The sequence below is a fragment of the Phoca vitulina genome, unplaced genomic scaffold, assembly GCF_004348235.1.
Source record: "Phoca vitulina isolate PV1807 unplaced genomic scaffold, GSC_HSeal_1.0 scaffold48, whole genome shotgun sequence".
In the NCBI taxonomy this organism is placed as follows: Eukaryota; Metazoa; Chordata; class Mammalia; order Carnivora; family Phocidae; genus Phoca; species Phoca vitulina.
In genome coordinates this window covers 11,505,794-11,524,157 of record NW_022589751.1, presented here as the reverse complement: position 1 = coordinate 11,524,157, position 18,364 = coordinate 11,505,794, and the positions used below count along the sequence as shown (strand labels likewise).

Here is an 18,364-nt window from a genome sequence, read left to right as displayed (position 1 = left end):
GTGGGTGGAACTCCATGGGGCTCCTGGCTGTTCTTGGGCATCCAGGGACTATGTGCGGGCGGACACTGGCTGTGACTCCTGGCCAAGTTTGAAAACCCAACTGTGTTACTCTGGTCCTTTCTGGCACCATAAAGGCATACTTCCCTGCAAGAGGGATAACCCCATGGTCCATCTCAAGGAGGGGCTGGAAGGGCAAGTCTGGCTGTGCAGTGGAGTGGCCAAGCCATGGCTCAGATGGGCGCAGCGCTGCCCAGACTGTCCAAGCATGGACCAGATTGCTTTGACTTGGCCTAAGTCAGCGTATATTGAAGTCCCCAAGACACTTTTTCCTTGGCTGCAGGCAGAACGGAGCTATACGCAGCCTGGGCCCTTTTGCCCCTACCGGCGGATAAGCCCTTTGTCCAGGTCACTCTCTATTACTTTTGGCTACTGTTTTCCCTACTGAGGTCAGAGGATGCTTCTGTGAGGCAGCCCAGCGCGTAGCAGAGGTCCATACTTGTGTCCATGAAGTCTCTATCTGCACTCTGTGCTTTGGCAGGAATCACAGTCGCCGCCGCAGGACCCCCTCTGCAACTTAACCACTCTTGCTCTTGCTCCTCCAATGCCAAGGGCAGGGCCCAGAGCGGAAGAAATGCCTGCTGCTGTCAGGAGAAACAGGCGCACCACGGGTGCGCACTCTTTACTCCTGCGCGCCCAGGGCTGGCGCTGGGGCTTTCGTGTCGGGACTGAAGCTAGAACCGCCCTCCCCAGAGCCTCGCTGGGAGGGAAGTAAAAACAAGACGTCCCGCCCCGTACCCAAAACGTTACAACCATACAATTTCCATCCCTCTCTCTCTGCTTCCTGACCTTAGAGGGTTAAATCAGGAGGGTACAACGCCACCCCTTCCTCCTACTTCCCGCCTCTCCCCCCTACCCCCTCACCTTTAAAAAGTTAAAAAATGTCTGCAGTCGAAATCTCTTAAAGGGGCGGTGCTGGTGAACGAGTACTCTTGGCACGAGTCGCTGAGAAGGCTGGCTAGGGGCGTGAGTTCGCTCCACCAGCACCAAAACACTGAAAAAAAAAAAGAGAGAGAGAGAGAGAAAGAGAGCGAGAGAGGGGGGAAAAAAAGGAAAGGAAAAAAAATGGGGGGGGGGGAGGCAGACAGACACACACTTTAGATAAGGACAATTAGTCACCAGTGAGACCCTGTAGGAAGAGAGGTTTAAATCAGAGGGATTTAATGAGGGTGCTCTGTGCCTTCCCTGAAGCCATGCCCTCCAGCAACTCCCGCCCCCCTGCGTGCCTAGCCCCGGTGGCTCTCTTCTTGGCTCTGTTGCTCCATCTCTCCCTTTCCTCCCAAGTTGGAGACAGGAGACCCTTGCCTGTAGACAGAGCTCCACGTTTGAAGGAAAAGACTCTGATTCTACTTGATGTGAGCACCAAGAACCCAGTCAGGACAGTCAATGAGAACTTCCTCTCTCTGCAGCTGGATCCCTCCATCATTCATGATGGCTGGCTCGATTTCTTAAGGTAAGGCAGGGGCTTCCATGGATCATTTTTTTTTTTAAAGTAACCCCTTCCTATCCCCCATTCCAAAGGGGGAAGAAGAAGAAGAAAATAAGCCAAGCGGATCTCACAAAGAGAAGAAAAGAGGTTTTCCTCCTCCTGGAATATTTGCTGTGAGGCTTTAACTGGTGATTGAGAAAAGCAATGTTTTCTATTAAGATGCACATGTTTGCAATGCAGAAGGCATTTCAGAAACTTATCAGTTATGACTGAAAAAATGTTGTGCTTACATATATCCACAATTAGCCTCCCCGTCTCCTTCTGAAAAAGAAACAAGAGGTTCAGGGCAGTTACAAAAGCGAAGAAAAGGTCTCGAGCAACAAAGACCCGAGAGGAATGGATGTGTGTGAGAGAGAGTGTGTGTGCCTCTGTGTGTGTGTATGTGAGTGTTCAAGCGGGGATCGCACGAAAGTGGAATTTTACACGGAAAGATCGATTTGTCAGTTCTCTCCCACTCAAAGACAGAAAACGAATTTAAGCAGACTTGAGCGGTGGGCAAGTTGGATCGGATTTTTGAAGTTTTCTTTTATATCCTCCGTTGTCCTTTCCAGACTTCAGGACTTTGTAAGACGTTTTTTTATAGACCGAATGGCCCCCCAGTCCCTCCTCCTTAAATCTCCTGCGGTAACTGCATAGTTTAGTTTTTCTTTAAAGAAAAAAAAAAAAATTCTCGCTCCAGTCATAGGGTATATAAGGAGAGCGGAAAGGGTCCTAGAAATACTCCGGGGTTGTTTCGGAGGTCTGAACTCGGCACCAGTGGATTACCAAACCGGGTGGTTTGTGGTCATGGACTCGCCCCTTACTCTACGGCTTGGGATCTAATTGGGCTCACTCTTTCTCTGAGCTGTTACTGTTTAGCAGTTAGGGAACTAAGATCCCTTCCCATCAGGGACAGAGTTGTAGTGTAAAAAAAAAATAAATAAATCGTCTGCAATGTCGAATCCAGTGTTGAGTTATTAAAAATTCCCTCCAAATTGGAGCCTCAGCTGTGGGCTCTCCCGAAGAGCCTTGAGCGCTCTATCAGTCCCACTTTTCTGCCCGGAGGCCGCATCCGCCGCGCGTCTTTCGTGAGTATCTTTAACTGCATGCGAAATCCATTTTGCTCCTGGCATGCTCCCGCCCCTCCGCGCTGCGGTTCTGCCTGGGCCTCAGCGGGGTCAGAGGACGCGGCAGGTAGCCGGAGGCGCCACATGGAGCGCTCCTTCCACGTGGAGCGAGCTTTGCGGGAGGACTGAGCGGTTGGTGTTGCTGCTGCCGCCGCTGAGGCCGTTTCGGTTCCTGGTGGTGCCTCCACTGGGAAGGCGGGAAGAACTACGCGCCGCCCGGCTTCCTCCTCGGAAGTTCTATCATGAGCAGAGCGCGTCTCTGAACTCGTCTGTTGGTTGGGGGCGACGGGGGTTTTCCGAAATACACACCCCACTTGCATAGCACTACTCCAGCTGCGTGGACTCCTTTGGGCTTATTTTTCCTTCCTTCCCTTTTAAACCATCTTGTTAAATGCATGCTGCAGAAAAGATTCTGGAAGGCGGCTTTTCGGGGAAGAAGCCGTGGCGGGGCGCATTTGCATTGGCTGTACGGGCTTCTGGATGGGCGGTTGTTGGAAATGCCTTTTCTGCCGGGCGGTACTGGCGCAGATGTCTCTTTTGCCCGCTGCGGGGCCACGCGATGCCCTGACTGCGGCCGCCCTAGAACGCAGTCCTGGAGTCCTCGGCCAAAGACATTCTCGGCCACCGGACTTCTCAGGGCGGCTACCACTTTTGTCAGCAACTCTCCGAAACGGGAGTCCCCGGCTTTTTGATTTCATATCCACCTCCTTTATGATCCTGTGTGTTTTCTACATTTGGATTTTCAGAACCTGAACCAGCAAAGCATTAAAAATAACTTACAGATCCAGAATTCAACAGTTGATCGTCTTAGTACTAAGAGCATCTGCACTGCTCCTTCTTTACCCCTCCCTGAAGTAGCTTTTGGCGTTAAAAACTATTTATTTATGGAAATCCTGAATCTAAATAAATATAAATGCCGTTCTGGTGTTCCTCGAGTCTCCTCCGAGTCTCCTCCGAGGAGCAGGTTCCACATTTCGGCAAACTTCACTTTTCCCAGAGCTTGCTTCCAAAGGGCCCCACGTAGGAAGGAAAAAGATGAAGCTGAACTCGGAGAGTAGAGAGGAGGATGTTACCTTTCTTGAGATCAGGCTGAATTATTTAAGGGACCAAAGAGACATTGCTTTTACCATGCAAGGCAAAATGGGGAGAGTTCTCAGAAAAGCAAGGATTTACCCCGGGGAATCTCTTGTCCAGGGTTTGGGAGATGGATGCGGTTGTTACAAGATAGTGTTGAAGGAAAATCAACTTTAGCATTAAGAGAAAAAAAAAGAAGAAGAAGAAGAAGACCTCAGGTACCTGGTCTGAGAAAAAGGAGGCAGGTTTCACCTTATCCACAGAGGTTGCGGTGCCCCTGGGGCGGAGGAAGCAGATCTCGGCTTTCAGCCTAGAAGTTTGGCAAAAGTCGGAGCCCGGCAGTCCGCGCGCTGCGCGTCTCCGCCAGGAGCGCTTTCCCAGCAGTGGCAGAAGCCGGGCAATTGCGCCTTAGCCCTGTGTTCTCAGCAGAAGTACCCCCCCCCCCCGCCGCCCCCCACAAGCACTGTGTTAACAAACAGACTAACCGTTTGGAAAGAAGTACCTTTGGCGAGCAGCGTCGGGTTGTCTGAGGGAGGGGGCCGCGGCCGGCTGGGCGCAGGAGGCGTAGCCCCGGGAACCAGGCGCACGCGAGATGCCGGGGCCCGCGCGGATGGCGGGCTGGAGTGGACACAGCCCGTAGCCTCCGCCAGGTCACTCGCGGAGAGTGGGAAGAGGGCCTTGGTTGGTGCCCCACGCCCTCTCGCCTTCCCCCCCGGATCCTTTCCTCTCTCTTTCTCTACCCTTGCAGCTCCAAGCGTCTGGTGACCCTGGCTCGGGGACTTTCGCCCGCCTTTCTGCGCTTCGGGGGCAAAAGGACCGACTTCCTGCAGTTCCAGAACCTGAGGAACCCGGCGAAAAGCCGCGGGGGCCCCGGTCCGGATTACTATCTCAAAAACTATGAGGATGGTGAGAAACTTGCTTCCAGTCTAGCGGGGTGAGGGAAGTTTGAGGAATAGGAGCGAGCACTCGCTGTGTGTGTGGGGTGGGGTGGGGGTGGTAGCCGACTTGGAGGAGAGCCTGGTAGAAGCTCCTCTGAAAAGCTGGTGGCAGCGGGCTAGGGGACACCGGAGTATGGGACTCCTGACGTAATTATGCAGAGGTGGTCACCAGGTTGTCTTGGTCCCGGCTGCCGGCCTTTCGCTGGGCGTCTGAACTCTGAGGCCGAGAACTGGTAGCCAGAACAATTGGCAGGCCAGTCCTGTGGGGGGAGAAGATGTAGTGGATTTCTTGAGAAAATTCAGACAGGTTCATAGGCTACTAATGGATCAGGGTCATGTTTCATTCCTAAAATTCTAGAAAAAAGTGCCTTTTTGTTTTTCTTATTTCTTGCTTTCCTGAGTTGAGGATATGGGTGATACAGCCTCTTTTGAAAACCACTCTAAAGTTTTCTGGATCATTCCTTTTAGATTGGACCTTTTTGTTTTGGAAGGTTTGAATATCTCCGCAGTGGGTTCTAATCTTAGAGTCACATTTTTTTGTTTGTTTGTTTTAAAATGGGATTATAAATGCCAGCCTTCTTTCTTGCCAGGATCAAATGAGTTAAATGTTGGAAGGGTTTTGAAAACTCCAAATCATATTCAAGTGCGAGAGGCCAATCTTTTTAGGTTCGAATAACCTCATTTTTACTAGGAAAAAATGAAAATGGCATTTAAAATTTTGTTTAGAGGGTGTAGTGTTAATATATATGAATTTTCTTTGTGGGTAGGGGCATATTTCTTTCAAATAGTCAAGATGGGAATTGGTGAGTCCTCAGCTAGTGAGACTGTTTAGATTGTATAAAAGGGGCATCGGTGTCCATTCTTGGAGGGTTATCTCTGCCCTGCTGTCCCTTTTCATAAGTGAACCTCAGTTTTATTTTTAAAGAGCTCAAGGACAGGTTCTTAGAGCTCCCTGTATTTTGTTACATCTTTTCTTTGTAAATCAGCAAAATGAGGAAATGCCGTTGTATGTATATTCTGGGGTTTCACTGAATGGGGATTCTGGAGAGATACTGGGATCTATCTCAAGGGTGGCTGGGGAAAAAAAAGTTTTTTTAAGTGCCAGAGTGGAGAAAGAGAGCAAGGCTGAGGCTTCTTGAATTTAAAGCGTGAATAGGACTGACTTTTACATTTGCCAAAGTGTATAGGAGTGTAAGGCTACATCTTTTCAAAGGTAAATGTCATTGCCATAAAAATGTGGATTGCAATAGATTTTGCTGTCACTCAGCATAAAATGCTGAAAGGTAAAAGATAATCCTGAACAGCAGCTCTGATGGTAATTTGACCCAGGGCCTTATAGCTCCCAGGGTCACTGTCAGCTCTGTGATCAGACATGAGAAGGGAGAATATTAATGGTTTTCCTGATGAAACAGCTCTTCTTCGAATCCATGTCAACTACTACTTTGAAAAAATGTATAAGAACTTCAAGAACCACTGGGGGGAGAGGGAGAAGGACCATTATAAATTATAGGAATTGGCCTTTTTCTCCCAAATTTGTACCTAGCATTGTATTACCAATTCATTGAGAACATGAGATCTGCTTAAAAATGAAGGATACAATTTGTTTCCCTTTGTGAAAGGAGAAAGTGGGCATCATCAGGAGAAAGGAAATTGACAGAATGCTGTGCCCCATAAAACTTAATAGAATTAAAAAAAAATCAGAAATGGAAAAGATCTAAGAGGTCATCTTCAATCCTCCCAGCACTTTAGGGGCCAGTACAGGATCATTCCATATGGAATCCTTTTCTTGTTTTGTCCAACGTGGTATTAAATATCTCTAGGAATGTAGTTTTTACCACACTTGTGGGAGTGAGTTCTGTCCCATAGGTTTTTGCCAGCATATCTATCTTGAATTTTCCTTTTATAAATATTCTCCAAATATTTACGATTATTTATTTTTTGCATTTTTTAGACATCTATCTTCAAAATAATTTCTGTCTTTGGTGTGAGTGACAGCTTCAAAAAAAAAAAAGGTTTCCTCATAGCTGTTTTTTATCTAGACTACCTGGATTTAATTCTTTTAAAACTTTCTTTAAAGTCTGTACTTCCAGACACTAATCTGTTTTATTGCTCCTAGCTGAACGCCTTTTGATTTATGTCTCCCTTGTAATAAGATGCTCTGAACTATATCAGTATTTGAGGCCTTAGCAGAGTTAAAGAGAGTAGGAATGCCCTATTTCTGCCCTTTGATGCTCACATATCCTTAAATCACCCATATTGTCTTTGTTGTTGCATGTTGCATTACAGGCAAAAGTATTTTTGGTATAGTCTTAGCAATTTTGCAAACATAATACTTCAGTTGTCGCTTTTCATCCAGTGATAATTATCATCATCATGAACATCTTGAACATAATTAGGTCTTCTTAGTAAATGGCCCTGTAATAGGCACTTGGGCATAAGCACCTTATTAAAAACAAGATGTATTGACTTAAACATAATACAGAGCAATAACATACATTTTGAGTAATAAGATACACCTATTGGCACATTATGAAATTGAATGCTAAAGAAGGGAATATAGATAGAATTTGGACTTAGAAAGCCTGTATTGCAGGCCTCACTCTATCACTTATGATTGTGTGGCCCTGGGCTTGCTGCTTCTCTGTAGCATATGGATGATGATAATACCTGCTGTGCATTGCTTCTGTGAGGCTTTTAAGAAGTAATGTGTGTAAAATATTTTGTCAGTTACAAAGCACTATGTAAAGGCTAAGGCTCTTACATTTATTAAGAGCAATTTCAGAAAATTTATAACATTTAATATTTTGAAGTGGGATTAAGGAGTGAATAAGATTCAATGAGACAGAAGTTTATACAGAAGAAAGGAGATAGAATTAGGGAATTGTTTGAGAGGATTAAGGGAATGTAGGGAGAATTGTCTTTAAGGAATGGAGGTGGAGAACATAGGGTGGCTTACTTTTTTTGTGGTAATGAGAGAAGAGACTAATCTTTAGTTTTCTTACATGCTAACAGTGACATGAACCAATAGTTCCAGCTTAGGTAAAATACACTTTTATGGTTAATTCATATTGCTCCTTTGTTGTGATTTGTTGTTATTTCCCCCTGAATGAATAGTGCAATTAACAAGGCATGTGACTTCTATTTTTCACATACTTTTTAAGCTTTAGTTGCAACTGCATTTTCTTTTAACTTTCTAAAACCACTGTTTATGTATCATTTTGGAAGAGTCTCTGGTTACTCTTTTAATACAGTTATCTATTCTACTCTATGCTTAGGCAGCTTGAATTTCATACAAACATGGTGATGATGGAAGAAATAAAAATAGGATTGTTCTTCATACCTTGGAATCTTACTGTTTGCCTTACCTTTTGTACACCATTTATTATGCACGTCAAAAGCCAGCTTGATATTTCTAAAATATCGTATTCATTATTTCACTCTTGCCCAGAAATTTTGATTATTTTTGGATTACTTACAGAAAATATTCAAGCTCCTCAACTTTGCATTCAAAGCCTTTCACATTTCAGTCTCAGCTTACAATTTTGTATCCTGTGTTTTCATATACTTTTTATTACAGACCTACTTAATTTTCACTCTCCATAAAACACCTTCATTATCTCAACCCCATTCCTTTGTTCAGCCACATATCTCTGCTCTGAATGCCTTTCTCTTGGCTCTGTTCATATCTCACCCGCCACCCAATTCCTGAAGGCCCATTGCAAATGCCCCTTATTTTCTCAAGGCCTTTCCTGAGCATATCATTGCATAGTGATCTCTTCTTTCTCTGGACTGTGATAGCTTTTACTCTTTTTTTTTTTTTTTTTTTGGCTCCGTCTGCCTTATTTTTTTTTTTTTTTTAAGATTTTATTTATTTTTTTGACAGAGAGAGACACAGCGAGAGCAGGAACACAAGCAGGGGGAGTGGGAGAGGGAGAAGCAGCCTTCCCGCAGAGCAGGGAGCCTGATGTGGGACTCGATCCCAGGACCCTGGGATCATGACCTGAGCCGAAGGCAGACGCTTAACGACTGAGCCACCCAGGCGCCCTGCCTTATTTTGCTCTTTAACTTGTAACATGTATATGAAAAGTTTTCCTTTCCATTAAATGTTTTACCTTCATAGAAAGCAAATTTTTCATAGGAAGGGACCATATCTAATTATTGTATATTCCAAAAGGTCTAGCAATATATAGAGCTTCAGCAAATATTTTTGGATATATATTGGCTTAAGAACACTGTTAAAGCTGAGGGTTGCTGGAGTGGGGGGTGGGATGGGAGGGATGGGGTGGCTGGGTGATAGACACTGGGGAGGGTATGTGCTATGGTGAGCGCTGTGAATTGTGCAAGACTGTTGAATCTCAGATCTGTACCTCTGAAACAAATAATGCAATATATGTTAAGAAAAAAAAAAAGAAGATAGCAGGAGGGGAAGAATGAAGGGGGGGAAATCAGAGGGGGAGACGAACCATGAGAGACGATGGACTCTGAAAAACAAACTGAGGGTTCTAGAGGGGAGGGGGGTGGGAGGATGGGTTAGCCTGGTGATGGGTATTAAAGAGGGCACGTTCTGCATGGAGCACTGGGTGTTATGCACAAACAATGAATCATGGAACACTACATCAAAAACTAATGATGTAATGTATGGTGATTAACATAACAATAAAAAAGTAAAAAAATAAAGTAAAAAAAAAACACTGTTAAAGCCTTGGGAAAATGGAGGTGACTGATGAAGAAATGAGTGAATTTGTATGCGAAGATTCTATTCATTTTTCACCTTCAGAGAATAGTCTTATAAGTTCATTCTTAATGCTTATTTTAATGACATTTTTCATTATTTTAACCATGTACTCTTTATCTTATATAATCTAAGTCATCTTGGTTTCATGCTATGCATTTAAATCAACTTTATCACCTGGTTTAAAGCCTTGCACTGGACCTATTACTAATTTTACATTGTATTTGTTTCTTCTTTGCCTTTATTTTTGCTTTTCCTTGTTAGCCTTACTTAGTTTCTATGCCTAATTTTCTTTTTTTTTTTTTTAAGATTTTTATTTATTTTTTGACAGAGAGAGAGAGACAGTGAGAGAGGGAACACAAGCAGGGGGAGTGGGAGAGGGAGAAGCAGGCTTCCCCGCTGAGCAAGGAGCCCGATGTGGGGCTCGATCCCAGGACCCTGGGATTATGACCTGAGCCAAAGGCAGACGCTAAACAGCTGAACCACCCAGGCACCCCTCTATGCCTAATTTTCTAATTCCCGATTTAATCGTGCTTTTTCACAAACTTCAAAAGTTTCTTTATCTCCCTCGTCTTGAAAATTTTCTCTTCAGAGAGCTTCTGAAATTCTAAATGATGAATGTGAGTGCACTTTATAAACTCTGAGGCACTCTACAGCTGTTATTATTGTTCACCTTTCTCCAGGAAGTTTTCCCAGTTTTAGTAGAGGTGAGGTAGTTAATTTTTTTTCTATTTCCATGCCATCAATCAAGACATAAGACATAAGAACAGCACAACTGCCAAAAAACATATTTGCCTTGAACTTACTCCCCTTTTGTTATCTCATTTTATTTAAAATAAAGGTTTTATAAAGGTTTCTTGAAATTCAGTTACATTTACAAGTATTTATTGATTACCTACTCTATTTAGTTTCATGCTAGACAAAGAATGGCAGAATATCAAATAAATAAATGATAGTGTCCCAAATCACCATTAGAACACAGTAATAATTGCTGTATGCAAGATCTGCTAATCAGTGTTAAAATAAATAGGTGAGGGGTGGCTGGGTGGCTCAGTTGGTTGGGCATCCAGCTCTTGGTTTCAGCTCAGGTCGTGATCTCGGGGTCCTGGGATCGAGCCCCGCATGGGGCTTCGGTGCTCACAGGGGGAGTCGGCTTGAGGATTCTCTCTCTCTCCCTCCCCTTTCCCCCTGCTTGCATTCTCTCTCTCTCTCTGAAATAAATAAATAAATCTTAAAAAATAAATAGGTGAGACCTTAATGTAAAACTGGATATTTGCATAGCCTCAGAGCATCTCTCCCATATGAATTGTTGTGGTGGTTTTGGCTTAAGTCCACAAATTCTTTGATACTTCTCCCTCTAGGAGGTAGAATTGACTTTTGTCCTTTTAAGTGTAGGCTGCTTTTAATGATTTGTTTCTAAAGAAGAGAGTCTGTAAAGGGGAAAATACTAACTTCATAGTGGAGAAACTGACAGACTGGCATTTCAACCAAGTGATCAAGCTTAACATAAGCAGATAAATCATGTGGATAATCATGTATTCCCTGATATGATGTGATGAGAAGGCACATTACCTTTTTGATATTCTTTGGAAGAATCCCTAACTCTCTGTAATTAGAAAACACTAGACAAACCAAACTGAAAGACATTCTACAGAGTGACCTGTACCCTTCAAAAGACACTGTCCCTGCTGTCAATGAACTAATAGCTTAATTAGTGAGATAACATTTATACTGATAAAACTTAAGAGTAACTCAGAGACAATATAGAAAGAAGTGCTAAGTGAAACATAGTTTGCCAGGTGTAACGGAAAAAGTAGAGATGGATATGGGCCAGACTTAGGTAGGAGTTAGGTTGGGCCTTGTGAAAGAGGTAGACTTTGGAGAGGTAGTGACAAGAAGAGAGGACATTTAACTGAAGGGAGAGAGCATGAGGGCAAAGCCTAAATATATGTTTAGGTAGTAAGGGACCATCCTGGTTGCATAGAAGGCACATGTTAAGAATTATCTTAGTTCATGTTGCCAGAGCTATCTTATATTTTTTAGAGGCCTATTTGCACATTTTTTTTTTTTGTTAATTCAGAAATGTTTGTAATTTAAAAAATATAAAAAAATAAAGTGCATGTTAGAAATGATTATTTAGAGAGAGTGACAGAGCTCAAGCAGGGGGAGGGGCAGCAGGAGAGGGAGAGAGAATCCCAAGCAGACTCCTCGTGCTGAGATCACGACCTGAGCAGAAATCAAGAGTCATAGGCTCAACTGACTGAGCCACCCAGGCGCCCTGTTAGAAATGATTCTAAGAAAAGCTCATAGTGCTAAAGTTATGTCTAAATTGAGTTTTAAGAAGTTCTAATATATTTTTGTTAGTTCCAAAATATGTAATTGAAGAAGAAGAAAGTACATATTTGAGGGAAAAGGTTGGTTGGGTAAATCCAGATTACATTATGAGAATCTTGAATGTTAGCCATAGTAAAATGGTATTGTTCCTATAGGAAACTAGAGGCTGTTGTAAGTTCTCTTATTCTATTGGAGAAGGGAGGGACATGTTTTCAACATGGGCAATGCCTGTTGCTCTCTCGCATTCTTCTTTTCAAAATTATTGCACACGTTCACATACTCTAGCTAAAGTACTTGGTGAGGTTTGAGTTATGAAGCATGATTGAAAGATAATTTACAATTTAATAATTAATTTGGTTCTTACATTGCAGGGTATATAAGAGAAAGAAAAGGTTTTAGAACTTGCTTGATAAGTTTTATGTTACTCTTCATACAGAATAAAAACAGGCTAGTATTTTATAATATTCATTCACTCATGAATTTACTCATTGGGCAGGCATCTAGTTCCTGTTTGGCACTGAGGCTGAGAAGATGAATGAGGCTGAGGTATTAATGTCAAATTTCATACTACTGACCTCTTGTCACTTTAGCAGCATCAGCCAAAAGCAGTTTCTGGAGATTTTTAGGCCAAGGAAGAACTTTCAGCTTCATCATTTGGCATTTCATGATTTGTCTGCCAGCAACTTTAGAAGGATTTGATTTAATTTAATATTTTATTAAAGTGTGTCAGAAATCACCTGAAGTTTTATATATGTCTTATTCTGCCTTTTGGGAACAAAAGGATGCATCTTCTGTAATGTTTAAAATTTGGTACCCAAGTCCTGATGTTAGCTGCAACTCACTGTACCTGGTGAATTTGAATATGGTATCTCACAAAGACATAGTTGTTCCATCATTTAGTCATTGTGGCCATCTGTAGAGTGCTGGAAGTGGTAGAGATCAGGAAACTCTGGGGTCTGTTATGAGTAGAGGTGGCTTAATTAATTTCAGTGAATCAGAAAATCCAACAAATCTTATAATCACAACCACATTTGTATAATTTATCACCTGGTCATTGGGGCCAAAGGTAATCCACAGACAGTTATGTATTCCTGTATAACACAGTTGTTCTACTGTTGCTAATACCAAATATCATTATTTCTCTTGCCAAATGAGTTTAAATTCTCTCTCCTGTTCTACCAAGCCCTCCTGGTGGGATGGGTACCTCATAGAAGAAAAAAATTTCTTTCATGATTCCCCGGGCCTGATCAGGTCGCCAGTCACATGGTCTGGGCTCCTAGAGTCAGGACCCTCTTCTGAGAATCCTTCATCAAAATGGATTAGATGTTAAGAATCTTAACTTCGGTGCTTCTTAGTGCCTTAATAGTTTTCAGCTGTCTCAGTCTATGAGACAGTGGATTGGGAACACTGAGGTAGGGGTGTGTGTGTGTGTGTGTGTGTGTGTGTGTGTGTGTGTGTGTCTGTAAGAGAGAGAATATATGAGCATGAGAGAATTTGGTGTGTTTTATTTTTTGCACTTGTCTGTGGATGGTGATATGGTGATGTAGCCAGAGTAAATACATATTTCTGGATTAGTGGCTAGTGTACAAGGTATAGATACCTTGTTGAACTCTGCTGTTCTTTGGTTTCGTGATTTGATTGAGTGAAGTTCAGTTCTGTCAGTTTTCTTCACTTTAGTATAGTAAAAAACAGTATAATTTTGCCTAATTTATGCCAAGCTTAGTGTTAGATATTGGGGCTGCCAAGAGGAATAAAGCATGAACCGCAGTCTCAAAGTGCTCTGGTCTTCATATTTTTAGAATTTCACAGTGGTCTCCAGTATTATCTTTCTACTTCAGTCAGATTAATCTTTGCTTAGTCCCTCCACTTTGCTTATATAATCCACCTTGAACACTCATCCTCCCTCTTGAATTCAAAATTTTACTTGTTCTTCAAAGCTCTGCCTGTCTCCTCTCCTACTAAACCTTCTGCTAAGCCAATCCCCATCCATCACTCCTCATTCTCTGAATTTTTCTAAGATTCTTCTCTGAATACTCAATCTAATTTAGTCCAAGTGCCCAGAATTTATGTTTGATTGACTTAAGTGGACATCATTTTTGTCTCTAGGAATTTACAGTCAAAACACACTGGCATTGACACACATAAAAATCCATACAGAGATAACTATCGTCATACTGCATGGAACAGACACTTTAAATCAAGCAAAATATTTATGTTATTTAGAAACTTTAATGCATGTGTTTTGCTTTTTGTATGGCAAAGAATAAAGAGTAAAAAATATAAGCTGCATATAGAAAAGATGGGGTACATATCTGTATCTATATGTTTGTATTGAGGATGTTGTATTTTTTTGGGTTAAACCAGTACCTTATTTTCACTTGCTCTGGAAAGGCAAAAATGCTGTGAAGGATGGAAGGTGAGATTGGAAAGCTGGGAAAAGGTAAATTGCCCAGATTTGGGGCATTATTTCTGAAATAAGAATGGATGTTTTTCTGTAGCTTAATAATAGTAATAATATAATAATAACATTACTTAACATTATTGAGTGCTTTTTATGTGCCAAGTACTATTTTAAGCAATTTACATGCACTAATACATTTCTTTTATCAACCCCATGAGAAAAGTACTGTTTTCCCCACTTAACAAATAGGAAAACAAAGGCACAGAGTGGTTAAGTAACTTGCCCAAGACCACCCAGCTAATGAGTTGTAGAGCAGAGAATCAATGACATCAGTTATTCAGCCAGCAGACTTAAATATATTTTCAGACACATAAGATATGAAAAAATAATAACAAGAACAAGATAGGATATAATCAAATGTTAAACCATGTAGAAGAAGCTGTAAGGGCTACAGGAGCTGAGAGAAGGAGATTAAGTGAGAGCTGGAGTAGTCAGGACAGGTGCCTAGGAGGAGGGCTCTTGACCTGGCTTTAAGGGTGTATAATAATAATGCTAATAATAGCTACTGTTTGTTGACCTCTTACTATCTTTCCATATATTATCTCATTTAATTCTTAAACCAATCTGATGAGAAACATTGTTTGTGTGTATGAAAAACCTGAGACTCAGAAAAGACATGTGACTTGCTCAAGGTCGTAAAGATGGGCAGTTGGTAGAACCAGGATTAGAACCCAGTCCTGTTTTCTCTTTACCATGCTTAGGTAGAAGAGGGATCCCATCTTTGATTCATTCATTATTTTATTTATTCATCCATTCATCTTTCTGGCACTCAAAAGCCTTATATTAAACCTTGTGGAACATTAAAAATATGTGTGCCTAGGCCTTCCCATGAGGATAATGAAAGTCTTGTGGGTTAGGACATAAAATAGTTGCTAGGTAAAACAACAAAAGAATAGTCAGAGGGAGACACATGAACAGTTGAAACAGATGGTTGTCACATTTTATGACACATTGAAGGAATAGAACAACAACTGATCTAATATGGAATAGAATTTACTAGTTTCTCTGGGAAGGAGGTATATTTGGAAGTGGATGCATTGAAGAGAATAATAGAAATGGATCAACAGTGTTATTGATATAAAGGAAATGGCAGGATAAAAAGCAGAAAATTAAGTATATTTCAAAAAGTTGGAAAGTTATAAACAAATTGTTGGGCAATTTTAGAATTATCTTATTTTTTATTTATAAACGGAGCCATACTCTGCCTTAAGTTCTAAGCCCAGTGAAACCGTGTGAAGGGTAAAGGGAACTGATAAGGGTGAGGTTTCAAGAGAACCCTTCCTTTCTAACCTCCCTCCCTGTCATTCTCTTTGAATTGAGATTTTAAATTCAAGTGGAGAACACTTTTATAGCCACTTAAAATGAAGACACCAAGGAACAAAGAGGTTTATATATTCTGCACAAAGTCTTGGGGTGATTTAAGAAACTGTTGTTAACTGGCAGAGCTGTGGTTGGATCTAGGACATTCTCACTCTGAAGTTGGTCATTGTCACTGTCTCTGTAGCATACCAGCACTATGTTCCTCATTCTTCTACTGAGACAGCTTCAAAGATCTTTCCTCTAGGGGTTTATATTAGCTCGAGTCTGATTTGGAAGTTTGAGAATGGGGCTACATGAAAAGTATTACTATTTCCTTTGTGGCTGTTTCCATCTAGTTCGGTCACTTATCTCCTCATTCTGTCACCTCTCTCTCAGGGACCTGGGTTCCATGTCTTTGTCTTCTCTGTCCTGCTGCCTGATTAATCTTTCTGAAGCTCCATTATCTGCCCAGCTAGAAACCTTCAGAGACGTCTCTTGTCTGGTCATGCAAGTTCTCACTCTCCTCCAGCTTTCCAAGGCCCTTGAGAGTCAACTTCTCCTCTCTCTGCCATCATTTCTAACCCTTTGATACCCCACTCCATCATCTGTTTGCCTACTTTCTACCCATTTCTGAATTCTTCCTACCTTGCAAAGTCCTGATCACATTTGTCCTCCTTCTCTATGAATTCTTCACTATCTCAGCTCAAAGTGATTTAGCTAATTAATTCCCTCATGAAACATTCATCAAGCCTGAATTTCTGAGGCATTTATTATCTAAAAATCACTCCTTTGCTATTTTCATAGTCTGCCTTATCTTCTCATGTACCTTTTTGTATGTGTTCATGTAGACTTGGCTCTACCCTTCGATTATAGGTCACTGTGAGAGTAGTGATTATATCAATTCTGTAGTTTCTACAACATCTAGGAGAGTGTCTTTTGCGTAGTAGCTCTTCAGCAAATACTTGTTGACTAATTATTTGCCATTTATTTGGTATCTTAATATACTAAAGGGAATAAGCTTTCTTCCATTCATTGTTTCTGATTTAAAAAAAAAATATATATATGGTATTTCTGGTGAATGTTTAGCTTCTTTATTCATATTTTTACTTTTAAAGATTTTTGCTTTTATTTATCTTATTAATTACCAATATAATGCAGGCTCACTGGTATAAATTCAATAATATGTATCTCAAATGACCCCCAATCCCGCCCTATAGATATAATCACTCTTAATAGTCTGGCATGTATCTTTTCAGACCTTTTTCTATGTATACAGATGTATATAAACTTTTAAATGTATAATTGGGGTCATATTGTACAACCTGCTTATCTAGATAATCTTCTAGTCAGTAACTACAGTCTCTTTTTTAGTGAGTAAATAATCCATATATGGATGAGCTGTAATTTAACCATTCTTTTTAATTCTTTCATTGGTACTTTTTTCCAAGAACTTCTGTTTGCTATTTGTCCGTAGTTTCTAACAAAGCAGTGCTGTAGTATCATATTTCTTTCTCCATGTTGGAACTTGATCTAAATTATTTATTTTCCCCTAATGTCTTTTTAAATACCCTTATCCGTTTTAGTCCTTTTAGCTATAATACATTCTTTAAGTAATGTCAAGAAAAAAGCCACAGCAAAACTAATTCTATGCATCAAAGTATGGTTTCCTTTAGTGAAATAAGTGCTTTGTGAAGTTTTGGATACAGATGAAAAGTGACACTCAAAATATTTTGAGTTTTTGTTCAAATATTGTATCACTGTGTGATTTAAAAGAAACCCTAGCTGAGGATTTATTGATTTTCTTTGAATGTCACTCATCTCATTAAAGCTGCTCTGTGAATTTGAATATTAGTCAGCCAAAGAAGTGAGATTTATGAAGAACTGGCATAATGTTTTGTTGGAAACAGGTAGCCATCCCTAATCAGTCATTTGCAGGAGAAAAATCATTATATGTTACATTTGTAATGCTCTTTAAAGATTATAAAAACACCTCTGATCCTTACAGGGACTGTGAAGAGTAAGTTTATTTTAAATTTTGTCATTTCCACTTCATAAATAAGAAAACAGATTCAGGGAAGTTGTTCAAAGTAACATGGCTTTTAAGTGGCAGAGCTGGTATTAGAATTCAGGACCTCTCCTTTCAAGCCTGACACTCTTAAATAAGGTACCACAGCTAATGATAGTCCCTTCACACCACTACAGTGAGCCATGTGGGCACTTATGTTCTGCCGTGGCTGGGCCACTCTGAAGCAAATTCTCTGGGAGGCTAGAATGGGTCTATGGCTTTTGTGAAGGGGTGTGTTTGCTTCAAGGTATGCTGGGGTCCAGTTTAGTCCTGGATTCTTGTATCTTTTTGAACTGTTCTTCAATGACAAACTCCTGGACAGGCCACAGAATGTCTTCTTGGAGATATAGCACCTGAATCCTAGACTCCCTTGAGACCAGGTCCAAACCCAGGATAAGGTTAGAACTAGCCCAGAGAATGGGACCAGGGGACTTTGAGAGCACTCTGTGGGATGCCAGTATCTCTGAGGAGACTTCCAACAAAGAATTTAAAAGCCTTATTTTAAAGGTAGACATTCATTAGCTATTGCAGTGCACTCAGTGAAAGGGAAGAAGAGTCTGTTTCATTTACCCTGAGGAGGCCCATAGTGAGTAGGCAGAGGAGCTAGAGATAGAACATGAGCTTTTTGTTGATAATAGTCACTAAATCATACACAGTTTAAAAAAAATCTTTGTAATCACCATTGAGATAAATCTTTACATATCTCTCAGTGCCTTAATAGGTATGCTGTTTTCATCTGGGTGTTTATTTCCTTGCAATTGTTGAAAAGCCAGATTGTGAATTATTTGCCTGGCCATTATGAATCCCTT

General features: G+C 41.2%; 1 protein-coding gene across 3 annotated transcripts in view; it reads left to right on the top strand.

The window, feature by feature from the left end:
- The first annotated feature begins 1,220 nt into the window (after positions 1-1,220).
- The window catches only part of HPSE2 (heparanase 2 (inactive)), a 662,760-nt gene continuing 645,616 nt past the window's right edge, over positions 1,221-18,364 (top strand). For all 3 annotated transcript variants that reach the window (XM_032432603.1, XM_032432602.1, XM_032432601.1), the window contains exons 1-2: positions 1,221-1,510; positions 4,475-4,632. In XM_032432603.1, the coding sequence (XP_032288494.1) occupies positions 1,221-1,510; positions 4,475-4,632 (448 nt within the window). The remainder of the gene's footprint in view (positions 1,511-4,474; positions 4,633-18,364) is intronic.